At 46.3% G+C, this 14134-nt stretch overlaps 1 protein-coding gene across 3 annotated transcripts in view; it reads right to left on the bottom strand.

Annotated features, from left to right (window-relative positions):
* The window catches only part of ELOVL5 (ELOVL fatty acid elongase 5), a 38179-nt gene extending 32727 nt beyond the window's left edge, over window positions 1-5452 (bottom strand). Inside the window, exon 1 of one of the 3 annotated variants that reach the window (XM_031611242.2) lies at window positions 5351-5452. Coding sequence is in view for 2 of the 3 variants with exons in the window: in XM_090136274.1 (XP_089992400.1) it covers window positions 4242-4503 (262 nt within the window). In the remaining variant the exon portion in view is untranslated. The other 2 variants (XM_090136274.1, XM_031611241.2) reach the window with 2 other exon arrangements.
* Between the last annotated feature and the right edge of the window lie 8682 nt (window positions 5453-14134).

Genomic DNA, 14134 nt, shown 5'->3' with positions numbered 1-14134 from the left:
AAGCTTTCTGATTGAATAACATGCATAGAAACAGCACTCCTGAGGGGAAGTCTTCAAGATCACAGTATGAAGGTTTCCAGTTTTCCAGATGTTGACTGCCTCAACTGAAGCCAAAGCAGAGGACACAGGATCGACACAAGACCACAGCCCTGTGCTGGGATAAGTCTATCAACAGCTGATAAAGTAATGGCAAACATACAAGATTTTCTTTGTGCATTTCTGAGAACTTCAAGCCCTGAATTGCCCCATCCACATACAAACACCAGTTTTAGTTTATTTTGAAGCCTGGTGGCAGGTGGTGCTTGCTGAAATTGCCTCAGACTTCCACGAGCTTCTTGGTGCTGAGCTTCCTGCAAACGTACAGCAGCTGAGGGAGGGAGGCATGTTTCATAGCTGGCCCATCCAGGGGCTCCCCAGCCATCACAGGCACAGCACACGTTCTGCCTCAATCCTAAATGCTCCCCTGCATGTCTGTACCAGTATAAAAAAAAAAAAAAAAAAAAAAAAAAAAGCATTGGGAAATAAAGCACCTGCAAATTTGCATGTTTATGAACTAAGTAGTTATACACGTGGCCTAAAGCCATAGGATATTCTGATGTGTTTTTTAGTCTAATAAGCTTAAACATTGTACTGGGCAACTCAAAACCTGTTAGTTTTGGTCTATTACTGGTAACATCCCTAAAATCGTGACACCAACAGAAACATCTATAAGCTTCCCCAAATACTAGTATGCTATATGAACTCAAGCCTACGGCATTTCTTTTACAGCAGAGAGCCTTGATTTGCACAGGGGAAGGAAGCAGTTATCCTCCAGTCAATGCAAATACAGCTGGCAAGAAGAATAACAGTTTTGTCAAGGTCACAAGAGGGAGAGGGGAGGACTTGGAAGAGGTAGCAGGACAAGGACAGTTGCTCTGTGTAAATGACAGTGTAAATTCACAGATACCATTAGGAAGGAACCAGCAAAGCATAACCTATGTAGCTAATAATGCTTTAACACAGGCATGCTAAACATCCAGATGCACTGGGATGCTCAGAGCCGACCCTAGTTTACTACAGTGAGTTCAGCATTAGTAGTATGATTCATTTGTTCTTGGAGAAGTGACAGCTCCACTGAGCAACACACATCTGCAGAGTTGTGCACCTGGTAAGGGAATTTGCTGAGCTGCCATCGTGCTTCCACAGCGCTTGGTGCTTTGTGCTTTGCGTGATCAACCATCTCAGCAAGGAAATGAAATAATTCTTCAGCATGTTGACCGCACTGGGAGAGCACTCACAGGTCACATACTTCGGGCAAGTTTGTTCTTGTGCTCTTATTTACCCTGTACAATAACGCGTCCCAAACACCAAAATACAAACAGAGGAACCATGGCAGTACACTTTAGGAAATAAGATCAATTTCAATAGTCACTGCATACAGCCCACTGCAACTACAGGAGGTATGTTGACAGCAAGATTCAAGGCAGCATTTGTGTGATTTGATCATTTATTTGAACAAAGAAAAGCAATTGAACTGGAAGCAAGATTTCAAACAGCCTAACTTCTACACAGTTCCTTACTTATTCTCTTGATTTGTCTGGGTGTGGACGAACGTATGCAATCTCTAAGGGAAAAACTGTTTCTGATGCTAGCATGCATAAATCCCTTGAAGTGCAGGAATCTGTGTGCTGTTAATGCATTTAGGAATCACAAAACCAATTAGAGACTACACTGTACATGACAAAACAGCTACAGATTACAAGGATTGTTGTCAGTTTTTTGAACTGTTTTGAAGTCTGAGTGGCACACAGTAAGCATCAATTTCTGAAGTCTATTATATAGCTGTCAGAAGCATATGTTATATCCTGGAAGGATATAATTTGGTACATTGTAAAAGCAGGAGAATGTTACTGCTGGAGCTGAGGCCAACAGCCTCAAAAGTACTCACATATATCAGGCCAATTCCAGATACAGCAACGAAGGAGGACAGAGATTAAGAAGACAAAATGAGCAAACTGACTGGTTGCTCAGGGAAGCTTACAGCAAAAAGCATCAGAATAAATAGGTGTCTTCATGGCCTATACAAAGAGCTGGCAAATCTCTAATGGAATTCAGAACCTTCGAAAAGGAAACAGCCTGTGAAACATCTCAGGATAGCAGGATAGCACACCATTTGCAGAAGTATTCCCTACAGGTGTTCAATGCAGGCTGTATAGGACCTGGGCAGCCTGATTAGTGGGTGGCAACCCTGCCCACGGCAAGTGGTTTAGAAAGGGACCGTCTTTAAGGTCCCTCTTGACCCACACCATCTATGATTCTATGTGCTTCTGCTCCTCAGCAGTGAAACTATAGGCAGGTTTGAGGGAGCCTCTCCAGCACTGCCCACTTCAGCAGACAACTCTGCGTAAGACAAAAGCAGCTTGGCTTCTTGCCTCAGAGGCAGGTACCTCTGGCCAGGCAGCAAGCTGACAGCCATAGTGACAGCTGGAATGCCTCCCAGCTGCTCTCCTGCACAGTCACTGCTCCAGAGACTCACTCCTTCAAGTAGTGCTGAGACCAGTAGAAGACAAGTAGGAGGAGACAGCAAGGACAGGAATTGTTTTGGCCTTGCAAATCACTCTTGTATTTGAGCAATGCCATGTTGCTGTACCCTGGTGGATATTTTGAGCTCTACAGCCACAGAAGTGTTTCATGTTGCAACGTTTGTGGCCCAAAAATGAGGAAGGTGAAGGAATGAGGTCTGTTTGCTATGTGAAAGCATTTAACCAGTTACCAGCAGAACAGCATTTACAAAGAATGTGCTCACCGACAGCTCAGTGCTGGGCTTCCCACGTGTGACCACTCAAACAGAAACACCACAGCAGTTTGGAAACTACAATGGTCAGATCTGCATCCAAAAAATCAGTATCTTCAAAAGTTTTTTCAAAAAGCTGCACAAGAATGAGCAATTGAAGTTACTGTACAGGAGCCTGCCAAACTCACAGGATTCTTTCCAACTAATAGATAGATTTTTCTGTTGTTGCTCTGTTAACTGTATTTTCTCCAAGTTAATGCCTCTTACAATCAACATAAAACGAAGGTCAATGTGGAAAGAACAGATAAGATGAGAGAATTCAAAATATTTAATTTCAGCTCTGACTGTTCTAAGGGCAAGGAATGCAGTGAGGAATTCTTCCTGAGAAACGTAAAGACAACAACTTATTGAAATACTGCACTAAGTATACCTAAAGGTCAGTCAAACAGCACATTAGCTGAATACCCCTAATGATGCTTTATTTATGTTACAGATACACGTGAGTTTCATTCTAATAAATCAACTGCTGATGCAGAAAGTAAACCAAACTACACAAAGTGTGATTGCTTTTTAAATGAGTATGACCACAGTGGGACAAACAGAGCAACTCATCCTGAGCTTGCAAGACAAAGCTCCATGACACATTAACTTCATGACTGCTCTCCGATTGCTTTTGAATGCTAAAATACTGAGTATATACATATACATAGAATTATTAAGGCTGGAAAAGATTTCTAGGACCACGTAGTCCAACCATCAACTCATCACCACTGTATCCACTAAACCATGTCTCTAAAACCATGCCCCTTAGCTTAGTACATTTACAATTTCCTTTGCTTATTATGGACAAAAAAGCACACAAAGAAATCCCCAAGTGCTTCCAGCATGTGTTATTCATGCAAGAAATCCAGCACAAGATCCCAAATTCTGGCACGTTTTACAGTGTCCTGGACCCATGAGCCCTGTTGGTTGGCATCTTTGATGTGGCAAACCCATTGCTAACCTTGGTGCAGTGCTCTCTTTGACACGTGCAGAAAGCTGGCAGGGATTTCCAGCACGCCAAGCCCAGCCATCCACAGGCATGCAACTTTCAAGGGAAACCCTTCATCCGTGCCTGTCAACAGACACCCCAGCCAGCAAAATGGTCCTGTTCTGGAACATGGGTTGGTTACCTGCTGCTCCTGATTATGACTATTGCAACCCAGATACATGCACGCTTTAGAAGCTCTGCCCTTCCTTCCTGAATAGCAGTAGATAATGCTGTGCGCTGCAGGCTTACAGCCCTGATGCTGTTTGTGCTGCTCCTCCTGGCAGCGATGGCACACCAGCACCCAGCACGAGCCGTGAACCCTTCCAACAAACCCTCAGGCAAAGGAACGAGGCAGGCTTAGGCTGGAATACCTACGTTAGATCACCAAACCCGTCGGTGCTATTCATGACTTGGCATTAAAAACAAACAAACCCCCACCTTCTCTGCCTGCAACACGCATCGTCCCGCGGCAAAGCCCTCCGTCCCAGGGCCGGCAGCAGGTCGGGCGCTGCCTGACCCTGGGAGCGGACTCGTGCGAATGGCCGTGCCCAGCCGAGCAGCCCGAGCTCCCCCTCGCCTGGCTCCAGCTGCAGGGCGTGTGTCGTTTGCACGGAGCGGTTTCGAGACTTCCTGTTCGGAAGCATCCTAAATACAACAGCACCCGCGCCTTTTTCTCGTGCTGTTTTTCCCTCCTCTCCATCCCCGGCGGCCGGGCCGAGCTCTCCGTCTGCGTTTTCCACCGAGGCGCTCGATACGCCGCGTGGGAACCCAGCGCCGCCGGGGCACCGCCGGCACCTCCAGCCTCCCGCAGCCGGAGCGATACATCAATCCGTATCCGGCCGGAGCCCGTCGTTCCGAGCGAGCAGCGGTGCCCGGCGGGAGACCTCGGCCCCGCAGAGCCAAGCCGCCTTTGTCTGCGGACGGGGAGCTCCCCGGAGGCACCCCCACCCGCCACGGCCCCACACGGCACGCTCTCGACACGGAGCGCAGCGGCACGGCGGCGACGCGGGGAAGTTTTCAGCAGAGCCCGCGGCACGTGGCCGCGTCCCGCTCCCGTCCCGTCGCGCCGCCCCCCCCCGCGGCCTGGCAGCGCCCCCGCGCCGCGCGGGGCTCGGGATGCTCCGATCCACTTCCGCGGGGCACAAAGCGCGGACGCCGCCCCCGCGGCTCCGCCGTTCCCGTTATAGCTCCGCCGCCAACGCTTTTGATTCCACGTTTTGTTTTGGTTTTTTTTTAATTAATTTTTTTTTCTTTCCTTTTTTCGCCCTCCCCGCACAGCACGCCAAGGAGAAGGACCCGCTTCCCCAGCGCGGAGCTGGGGGGGGGGGGGTGGTCGCGAAGCTGCAGTAGCCATGGCAATGCCGGATTGCATCATGCTCTTCGGGAAGCGATTTGGGGGAAAAAAACCCGGTTCGGCCCCCGCCGCCCGCAGCCCCCCGCACGGCTGCCGCCCCCAGCCCAGCCGCCGCCGCACCGACCACCCCGCGCCCTTCCGGCACCTCCTCCTCCCGGGCACGGACAACCGCACCCCAGCCCGGCGGCCCTACCTGACGGCGCGGCGGGCTGCGGGCGGCGGCGGCACCGGCCGGCTCTGGCACGCTGCGGGGCGACGGGGGCGGGGGCGGAGGCGGGGGCGGAGCGGTGGGGCTCCACCGCCCCGCGTCCTCCCCCGGTCCCGCCCCCCATGGGCTGATCGTGACGAAACGATGGTGCGGGTGGCGAAGTGGGGGGGTGGGAGGGGGCGCGGTATGACGTCATGGCCGGAGAGAGCCTTGGCTGCGGTGGAAGTTTTGGGAGCGGTCGCGCCGCCATTTTGTGGGTGCCCGGGTTGGCCTCGTGGGTGTGGAGTGGGTTGGTGATCGCAAGGACCCCGTGTATCCATACAGGCTAGGGGCAGAGTGGCTGGCGGGCTGCAGAGGCAAAGGATTTGGGGAACAGCCGGATGAACGTGAGCCAGCAGTGTGCCCAGGTGGCCAAGAAGGCAAATGGCATCGTGGCTTGTGTCAGCAGTACTGTTGCCAGCAGGAGCAGGGAGGTGACCATCCCTCTGTATTCCGCACTCACGAGGCTGCACCTCGCTTGCTGTGTTCAGCTGTGGGCCACTCACCACAAGGAGGACATGGAGGCCATGGAGCGTGTCCAGAGTAGGACAGCAAGGCTGTGCGGGGTCTGGAGCGCAAGTCTTATGGGGAGCAGCTGAGGGAACTGGGGTTATTTGGCCTTGAGAAGAGGAGGCTCAGGGGAAACCTTATTACTCCCTACAACTACCTGAAAGGAGGTTATGGTGTGGAGCGGAGTCGGCCTTTTCTCCCAGGTAACAGTGATAGAATGAGATGGAATGACCTTGAATCACAGAATCACAGAACGACCAGGGTTGGAAGCGACCTCAAGGATCATGAAGCTCCAACCCCCCTGCCACACGCAGGGCCACCAACCACCCCATTTAATGCTAGACCAGGCTGCCCAGGGCCCCATCCAATCTGGCCTTGAACACTTCCAGGGACGGGGCATCCACAACCTCTCTGGGCAGCCTGTTCCAGTACCTCACCACTCTCTCTGTAAAGAATTTCCCCCTGATGTCCAACCTAAATCTCCCGTTCCTCAACTTAAAATCATTTCCCCTCATCCTGCAGTTATCTACCCTTTCAAAGAGTTGATTCCCCTCCCCTCTGTAGGCTCCCTTTAGGTACTGAAAGGCTGCAGTGAGGTCACCCCGCAGCATTCTTTTCTCCAGGCTGAACAAGCCCAGCTCCCTCAGCCTGTCTTTGTAGGGGAGGTGCTCCAGTCCCCTGATCATCTTTGTGGCCCTCCTCGGGACCCTCTCCAACAGTTCCCTGTCTTTCTTGTACTGGGGGCTCCAGACCTGGACACAGTACTCCAGATGGGGCCTCACAAGAGCAGAGTAGAGGGGAACAATCACCTCCCTGTCCTGCTCACCACTCCTCTTTTGATGGAGCCCAGGATACCATTTGCCTTCTGAGCCACAAGGACACACTGCTGGCATCATAAAAGGCCACCAGATTGGTCAAGCATGACCTTCCTCTGGTGAAGCCGTGCTGGCTGTCACGGATCACACACCCTTTCCTCATGTGATCAAGCATGTCATCCAGGTTGATCTGTTCCATGATCTTCCCAGGCACAGAAGTGAATGGCACCAGAGAAGGTTCAGGTTGGATATTAGGAAAAATCTCTTCTCAGAAAGGGCAGTGAGGCACTGGAATGGGCTGCCTGGGGTGGTGCTGGGTCACCGTCCCTGGAGTTGTTCAAGAAATGTGTTAGTGTGGCACTGAGGGACGTGGTTAGTGTGCTTGGTGGGGATGGGTTGATGGCTGGACTAGATGATCTTATAGGTCTTATCCATCCTTAATGATTCAATTATTCTATGGTTTTGTGGTGTCAGGTTGGCTTCAAGGGCATAGGGTGGGATGGCAGCACTTGGCTCTCAATGCAAAGAGCCCATGGGGAACCCAGCAGGAAGTCCAGCTGCCTCCAGCTGTGCCCAACAAGTTGAGCATGCACACTGACTCCTGAGGATTAAACAAAATATTGAGAGGCTGCTCATTAAGTGAGCATTTTCCATCCTAGTGAAAAACGATATGGGATAATGTAATTAAAGAGTGCCATAATGAGGTGAGCCACAAGCCTAAATTAAAGGTCACAGGTAGGTTCTGTTGATCTGTTTGCTATGTTTGGAATAAAGGGCTTTGCAACATAATAATGTATTTGAATGGAAGCAGTGTGTGTGGTAAATAAGGCAAGATCTTATCTTCATCATATAAGAAAACCCTGATTTTGCTGTGTAATTTAGATATATATTCTGAGCCTGTCCTGATTGTGTCAAATGTCTGAGGAAGGAATCCTAACACATTCTCTTTGGCTTCTCTCCAACAGGTGGCACATTCAGTGAAGAACCTACCCCAGATTGTTCCATACTTCCATTGGATGCTGACAACCCATACCAGGCAACCGTAGGGAGCCTGGGGGTCACTGTGGCCAGAATTTAGTCAGCAGCCCATTTCTTTTCCAGTCAAGCTGCTGTTCATACTCTCTCATGCTGGAAGAGAGCTTTTTCCTTGTCTTTTTTTTCCGTTTTTTATTTTGAGAGTTTGCTTCATCTCTTTGCTAGTTTAATGAAAATGTAACACAAATAAAGAGCAGCTTTGCTTCACTAAGGAGAGGAACAGAGCAGCATTTTGCTTGAGTTGTATTCAAGATCGAAGATTAGTGCTCAACAGGCAGCACTGAACCGCGCAGTCAGCAATTTTAGAGAGCTGAGGAGTAAGGATCTCTTTTCCCTCTGACTGTAAGGAAAGACCGTACAGATGAAGCTATCAGTGCAAATAATAGCTAACCTTACCAGCCAGTAGCTCTTCTTCTGTAGTAATTCACTGGTCCTATGTCTATGGTCACTTAGCCTATGCAGCGTGTTGCATGTAGGGCTGGCCTGATTTGACTTCAGTGTGCAAACAGTTCCCTAGGGTGATACTCTGTTCTATCAGGTAATGTTTTAACTGTTTGTTTGCCCAATGTGAGCAGAAAAAAAAACCCTTATTGAAGATTGAGATATAAAAAAAATTCTCCAAACTGGACATTGTGGCCACACCATAATGTTGTGTTACCTTATTTCTTGATCCTAGTTACTAAGAATGTACAGTTTTTGCTTTTGAAGCCCAAGTTTCCCATTTCCCTTTCTCTCTGAAGAAACAGAGCCCTTGTATGATCTTTGCCTGTGTGATCTGAGCCTTTGTAACAGTTTTCAGTTAAGGCATGAGCATTCACAGCTGTCCTTACACATTAAGTTTTAACTTAGAAGAAAAATGAAACAACTCTGACACAACTCTGAAGTGAGTACCTGTCTGAAGGCCTCATGCTGAGGCTTTCATTTTGGGTGTCACAGAGGCGTTCCTTCTGGTTTCAGGGGTGATAAAGCCATCTTCCTCCTAACAAAGTCAGTGGGATTAGGTGCAAGTCCCATTTTTTTTTCTCACTTGAGCTAAAATGCCACGTGCTTATTGAAATGTGACCAACATTAGGTCTTTTCACATCTGTTAATCTGAACTTGACTTTTAAATGTGCGTTAAATAAAGTTGCTTCCCAACAGGTGTACACATTTGTTTCCATGGTTTATTGATGTGATATGATTGCATCGAGTGTTACTTTCACAGCCAAAGCAGCTTTCTATATCTGGAAGATGCTTAAATAATTAAGACTCAGTCTGGTAGTTTAAAAATAAATAACAGCCTCTGCAACTTCAGATGCAAGAAGAGATGAAGCAAAGCACAGGGAATGCCACTGCAAGGACCGGTAGTTGCTGGAAGGCGAGCAGTACCCTGCTTGGGAGAGAGTTCCTTTCTTCCTGCCTGAGATGTGGCCAGCATAGGAGGGAAGGTGAAGCTGGAGGATTTGGGCATTGCCAGCGTGGTACCTGCTCCCTTATCTGCTGCTTCTTTTCCTCACCTGACCTCTCTAAAGTTCTTGTGCTCTTATCAGTCAGAAAATGAGAACAAGGTCGTGGCATAGGAAGCTTTGTTTCAGAATAACCCTGTCAGGAGAACTAAGTAAACAAATGCGTTGTTTGTTCATGCTTACTTTAAGAGTTTTAAATTTGCTGAGTAGTTTTATCACCGAGCGAGAAATTGGGAGCAGGCCAGTGTCATTTTGGGCTGCGTATGTACTGAGTCTTGGATTCCTAAGTGTTTTGTTAGAAGATCTGCAAGTTTTCCACAAGTGAAGACATCACCGTTGGCCTCACTGCTGAGTGCTGATGGAAATGCTATCAGTGTGTTTGCTCAGGATGGACTCATAGACCTTGTTATCAGATCAGGATCAATGAGGCTGGAGTTCAGAAGAGGGACAATTAAACATTATCAGGGATTCAAACAGAAAGATAGCAAGGACAGGCATCATACACATTATGCCCTGCATTTAGATTTCACCGAGAGGTACCCAACCAGAGGATTTATGTGTGTCTCAGGCCTATCATAGCACCGAGAGAAGAGGTAGAATGCTGAGGACTGTGAAAAGCTGTGCCATGAACAGCCTATCCTAGGAATCTGCAGCAGAGATGACAAGGAGCCTCAGCAGACACAGTTGTCTTCACTAAACCAACTTGCTCCTTATGCAATGATAAGCAAAGAGAGCAGGCTTAATAGCTGCTAGTGCTTGAGAATGCAGATAGGAGGGCAACAGCTGGAACAGCCATAAGTAGAACTGTTAGCACAGAATAAAGAGCTTGGAGTAGAATGTCCATTGGTGTTTTGCTTGAACTCAGCCTGGATAAAGTGATGGAAGTGTGCATTGCAAAGAAATGAACCTACATTTTATTTTATTTTTTTTTTCTGGAGGACGGGGAAGGTAAGGAACCAGATCTTTTCCTTCTCTAAAATCAACCAGATATCCATGCTATATATATTTAGTAGTGGTTCATCATGCACACTATAATGAATAGGTCTCTACTGCGATTTGAAACAAATCAATGCAATTTTTCTTGATTTGAATGAACAACCATCACTTGTGACAGTCATATCAACGCAAATTCTCAGTTCTGCTTGAGTTTGCTTTGGCTTCTGTCCAGGCTGACTGTGGCAGTCCCATGTTTTTTTATCAGTGAGATAAGTAGGATATGATTACTGTTCACTTTAAACCAAACACCAGACTAAAATACCAGGTTTGGAGTTTCAGGATCTCTCTGCTCAGAATATGGCAACTTCTTCTGTGCAAAGCACAAATGATTTATGCTGCTTGTAAAACTTTGTCTAAGTCTTTTGATTACTTGATTGTTGTGCAAAAAGCTTCTGGACTGGGTTTTCTTGGCAGTTCTTTACTTGGCAGGCACTATAAAAAGTAGCAGGGTGAAGCTGAGGGTTTGAGACTTCAGCACAGAACTGATGTGAACACACTGGCTCTATTCTGATGGATGATCGTGTTACCAACTGCTGTAACTTCTGAGAGAGCTTTTGCTTTCTGCCATCAAGGGCAAAATTCTCCCATGCAAGACTGGAGGCAGGGTTCTGCCCCATGTTTCTAATCCAATTTCATGCATTTCGTTATTAACAAGTTAACAAGTCCTGCATTTCCTGTTCTTATATCTCCCTTCAGTGTTCAGTGCTGTAGGTAAATGATTATTTTCTAAGACTGTATCAACTCAGCAAACCTGTGATGTATTTTAAGAGCCAGGCTTACCCCAGAGGCAGAACAGATGGTGTCCTGCGATAGCAAAATGTTTTATTTCTAGTCAAACAGAACATATGTTAAATAATTGGAAAGTTTTCCATGCTGCTGTTGTTGATAGTATGCTTTTTTCTCTCATGGTGCTGCATGTCAGAGAGAAAAATTGGTGAAAATCCACTCTTGTCAGTGCTGCTTATCTTAGTTACATGCATTTTTCTTTGGTGTCGTCAGTTGGCTGCTAAGCTTCGATTGCCCCGAGCTTAGAAAATAACAAGCCCTAGGGATCTTGCCACTGTATACTAGCTGTTTTCCCCCTGTGGCACTGCTAGATGGCTGTCATTGTCGATAGGAGACATTAAGGATCTTTCTGATGAGCAAGTAATAAAGGAGCAGGTAGTTACAAAAGTAACGAAGATAAAGCAGAAGGAAAAGAACAGTCAGTTAACCAAGAGGTGCACATACTCAGCTAGCTGTGTAGGTAGTGCCCACATGTCATTCTGCACCAGTTGGTCCTGCATTAGAAATGGCAGTCAGAGGCATCTAATTTTCAAAACTGCTCAAAGTGTACCTCTGTCTGGTACAAATCCAGCCTCCAGTGGGGCATAAGCCAGTTAGCCCATATGGAGTTTTGCTGGTTGATGAAGTGGGACGTGGGATGGGAGTGGGATGGGAGTGGGGAGGATCATCTCAGCCCTAATTGGAATTGCAATCAAAAGATGTACTGCATTATTTTATGTTAGTAATAGGATGCTTACTCCTTGACTGTTCCTTTTATGGTGTCTTTTTGTTGGCTTACTGTATGGATTGCAACATCTAATCCTTCAAACAACATTCATTCTTCCAAAACAACATCACAGTCCACTGCAGCCTGTCTGCTTTATCTTTCATTACTATCTCAACTCAAAACTAGTGGGAATGGCATCTGGACTTGTTACATCACTCAGTATAGTATGAGCTGGTAAGAGTACACCTTTGTATTTCCACTGAAAGTCTTAGATGTTCTGGTTTAGAAAAGCAGCTTTGGACAGCATGTGTTTGGGAATGGAAGGGGAAATATGAATGTAACTTATTGTTAGGCTTCCTTATAGATGGCTGTAGGCTAAGACAGCTTTCCATAGGAAGTAAAGGAATGAAAGAGTGAAGAACAGAGAATAAGAGAATGAGGAGGAGAACTGGGTTGTCCTCACTACTGAGATAAGGTTGATACAGATATTGGATCATTTACCATACAAGACACCTATTTGATTCCAAAGCCCTAGGAATGGTTTATTTTCCCGATTTGAAAAAGGCAGTTCATCAAAGGTCTCCAGACATTCACTCCTTATTGCCTGGATAATCAGTCCTGCCGGTTGGAGACTTGCTTTACAGAGAGCACAGGCAATCGGGTGTGCTCCCAATACACGTGGAAAACACCAGTGACTGTACCTCTGAGAGGGATGTGCTGCTGCTCATGTGCCATGCTCCCTATCCACTTCTCTTTCATCATAGCCAGTTTGAGATAATTCTGTTGTTGAGAGAAAACAATGACCCATTGCTTAGAGCTAAGAGCAAATCATACCATCTTAATGCAAGAGGCAGGCAAAAATATTTTTATAAATACTCTAAATTATCTAGAGCATGTATGTAAGTCTGAATGGCCGTTGTTCCTTTTAGGAATTTTTCAAGTATTACATTTTAATTAATTTTTCAAGTATTAAAACCATTCAAATTGCCCTGCTGCTAAAATTTGTGCCACTACCTCTTACCTGAACCGCCATTAGGTATTAGGCCATTACTGCAGCCATGTTATTGAGTAGGCTGTTTCCCGACAGCACTCAGGCTCTGCTAGAGTTCCTCTCCCTTTTTAATCTATTGTATTTACAAAAGATCTTCTCTCTTAAAGAAAACCATTATATCTGTATATTTATCCTCAAATAGAACTAGTGTGTGTGATTTTAATAGCCTGTTTTATTCTGGAATCACTGTGCAGACCAGCTTTAGGCCTCCCTCCCTGTACTGGCTGTACACAAAACTGTCTTCTGCATATCTTCTTCCCAGGAGATGAGTTCTCTGCACACCCAACGTGCTGTCTCTGTTGCTTGCTTGTTGACTACTCAGAGAGGAAGAGTAGCAGATCTACACATACAAGCAGCCACTTTTATGAATGCACTGGGATTACAAGACCCGGTTCTTGATGATGGTTTTTTTTTTTTATTTTCCTTTCTTTTTTCTTTGTCTTTATTTCTCTAGCATAACTACACATTAAACTAAGTTCCTCTTTTGGGACAGTTTTGTCTCTTGCATGTAAGGTTAATCTTTCCAGTGATTTCTGAGGTAAAGGATTCTATTCTCAATTTACCTTCATCAATGTCTAATAGCTGTATTGTTATTATTTACTAACTTTATATACCGTGTTCTTATCTGATCAATTATAAAGAAATTCTCTATTGTATGCAATTCTTTTTCTCATTCAAAAGGTAGAGATTCAGTATTGTTGGCCTACTATTTTTTAGTTTTATTATTGGAGTAATTTTATGCATTGACTTTCTAAAATGGAAAGCTGTAACAGCGTATGTCCAACTTCAGACTGTTCTTGTGTTTTGAAACAGAAACCACAAGTTCTTTTCTGCAGTCTGAGAAGCTGACTGAAGAAGCCCAGATCCACTGAAACTGGCAGTTGAGTGTTGCAGTACTGCCAGGCAAATAACACGTGTAATGTGTGAATATCTCCTGGAGTGTGACAAAGCTGTAGGCTTGCAGGAGTTTGTTTCTCTGGCTGCTTTGTTTTGTTTTTAAAAAAGATATTAAGTATCATTAGGTTTACTTTCCTTCAGCTCAGCGATCCCAGATTTCACGAACCTTCGGCTTGTCAAGCCTTGTCAAGTTCCTGCCTGAAGGTCTCCTTGTCATCACGTATTTCAGTAAAACACAGTAAGGACCAAACGTTTCTGAGCAGTTGCTGTGGCTCATTCCCTGCTGCATCCAGCTTCAGGATGGGGATGGCTGTGCTGGGATGTCCCCAGACCCCTTTGTCTCTGGGATGGCTTTACTGGGACAGAGGGAAGCAGCTGGAACTCAGAAACTCCTCGCTACTGCCATTCAGTGAGTTGCCAGGCACTATTTCAACCACAGAAATAAACTGTTTGTGCTCTTATTTCCTGTTGGAAGTGAGAAATGAAGTA

The sequence above is a fragment of the Phasianus colchicus genome, chromosome 2 (genome assembly GCF_987193195.1).
Source record: "Phasianus colchicus chromosome 2, bPhaCol1.hap1.1, whole genome shotgun sequence".
NCBI classification, from domain to species: domain Eukaryota; kingdom Metazoa; phylum Chordata; class Aves; order Galliformes; family Phasianidae; genus Phasianus; species Phasianus colchicus.
This window is presented reverse-complemented; position numbering and strand designations above follow the sequence as displayed.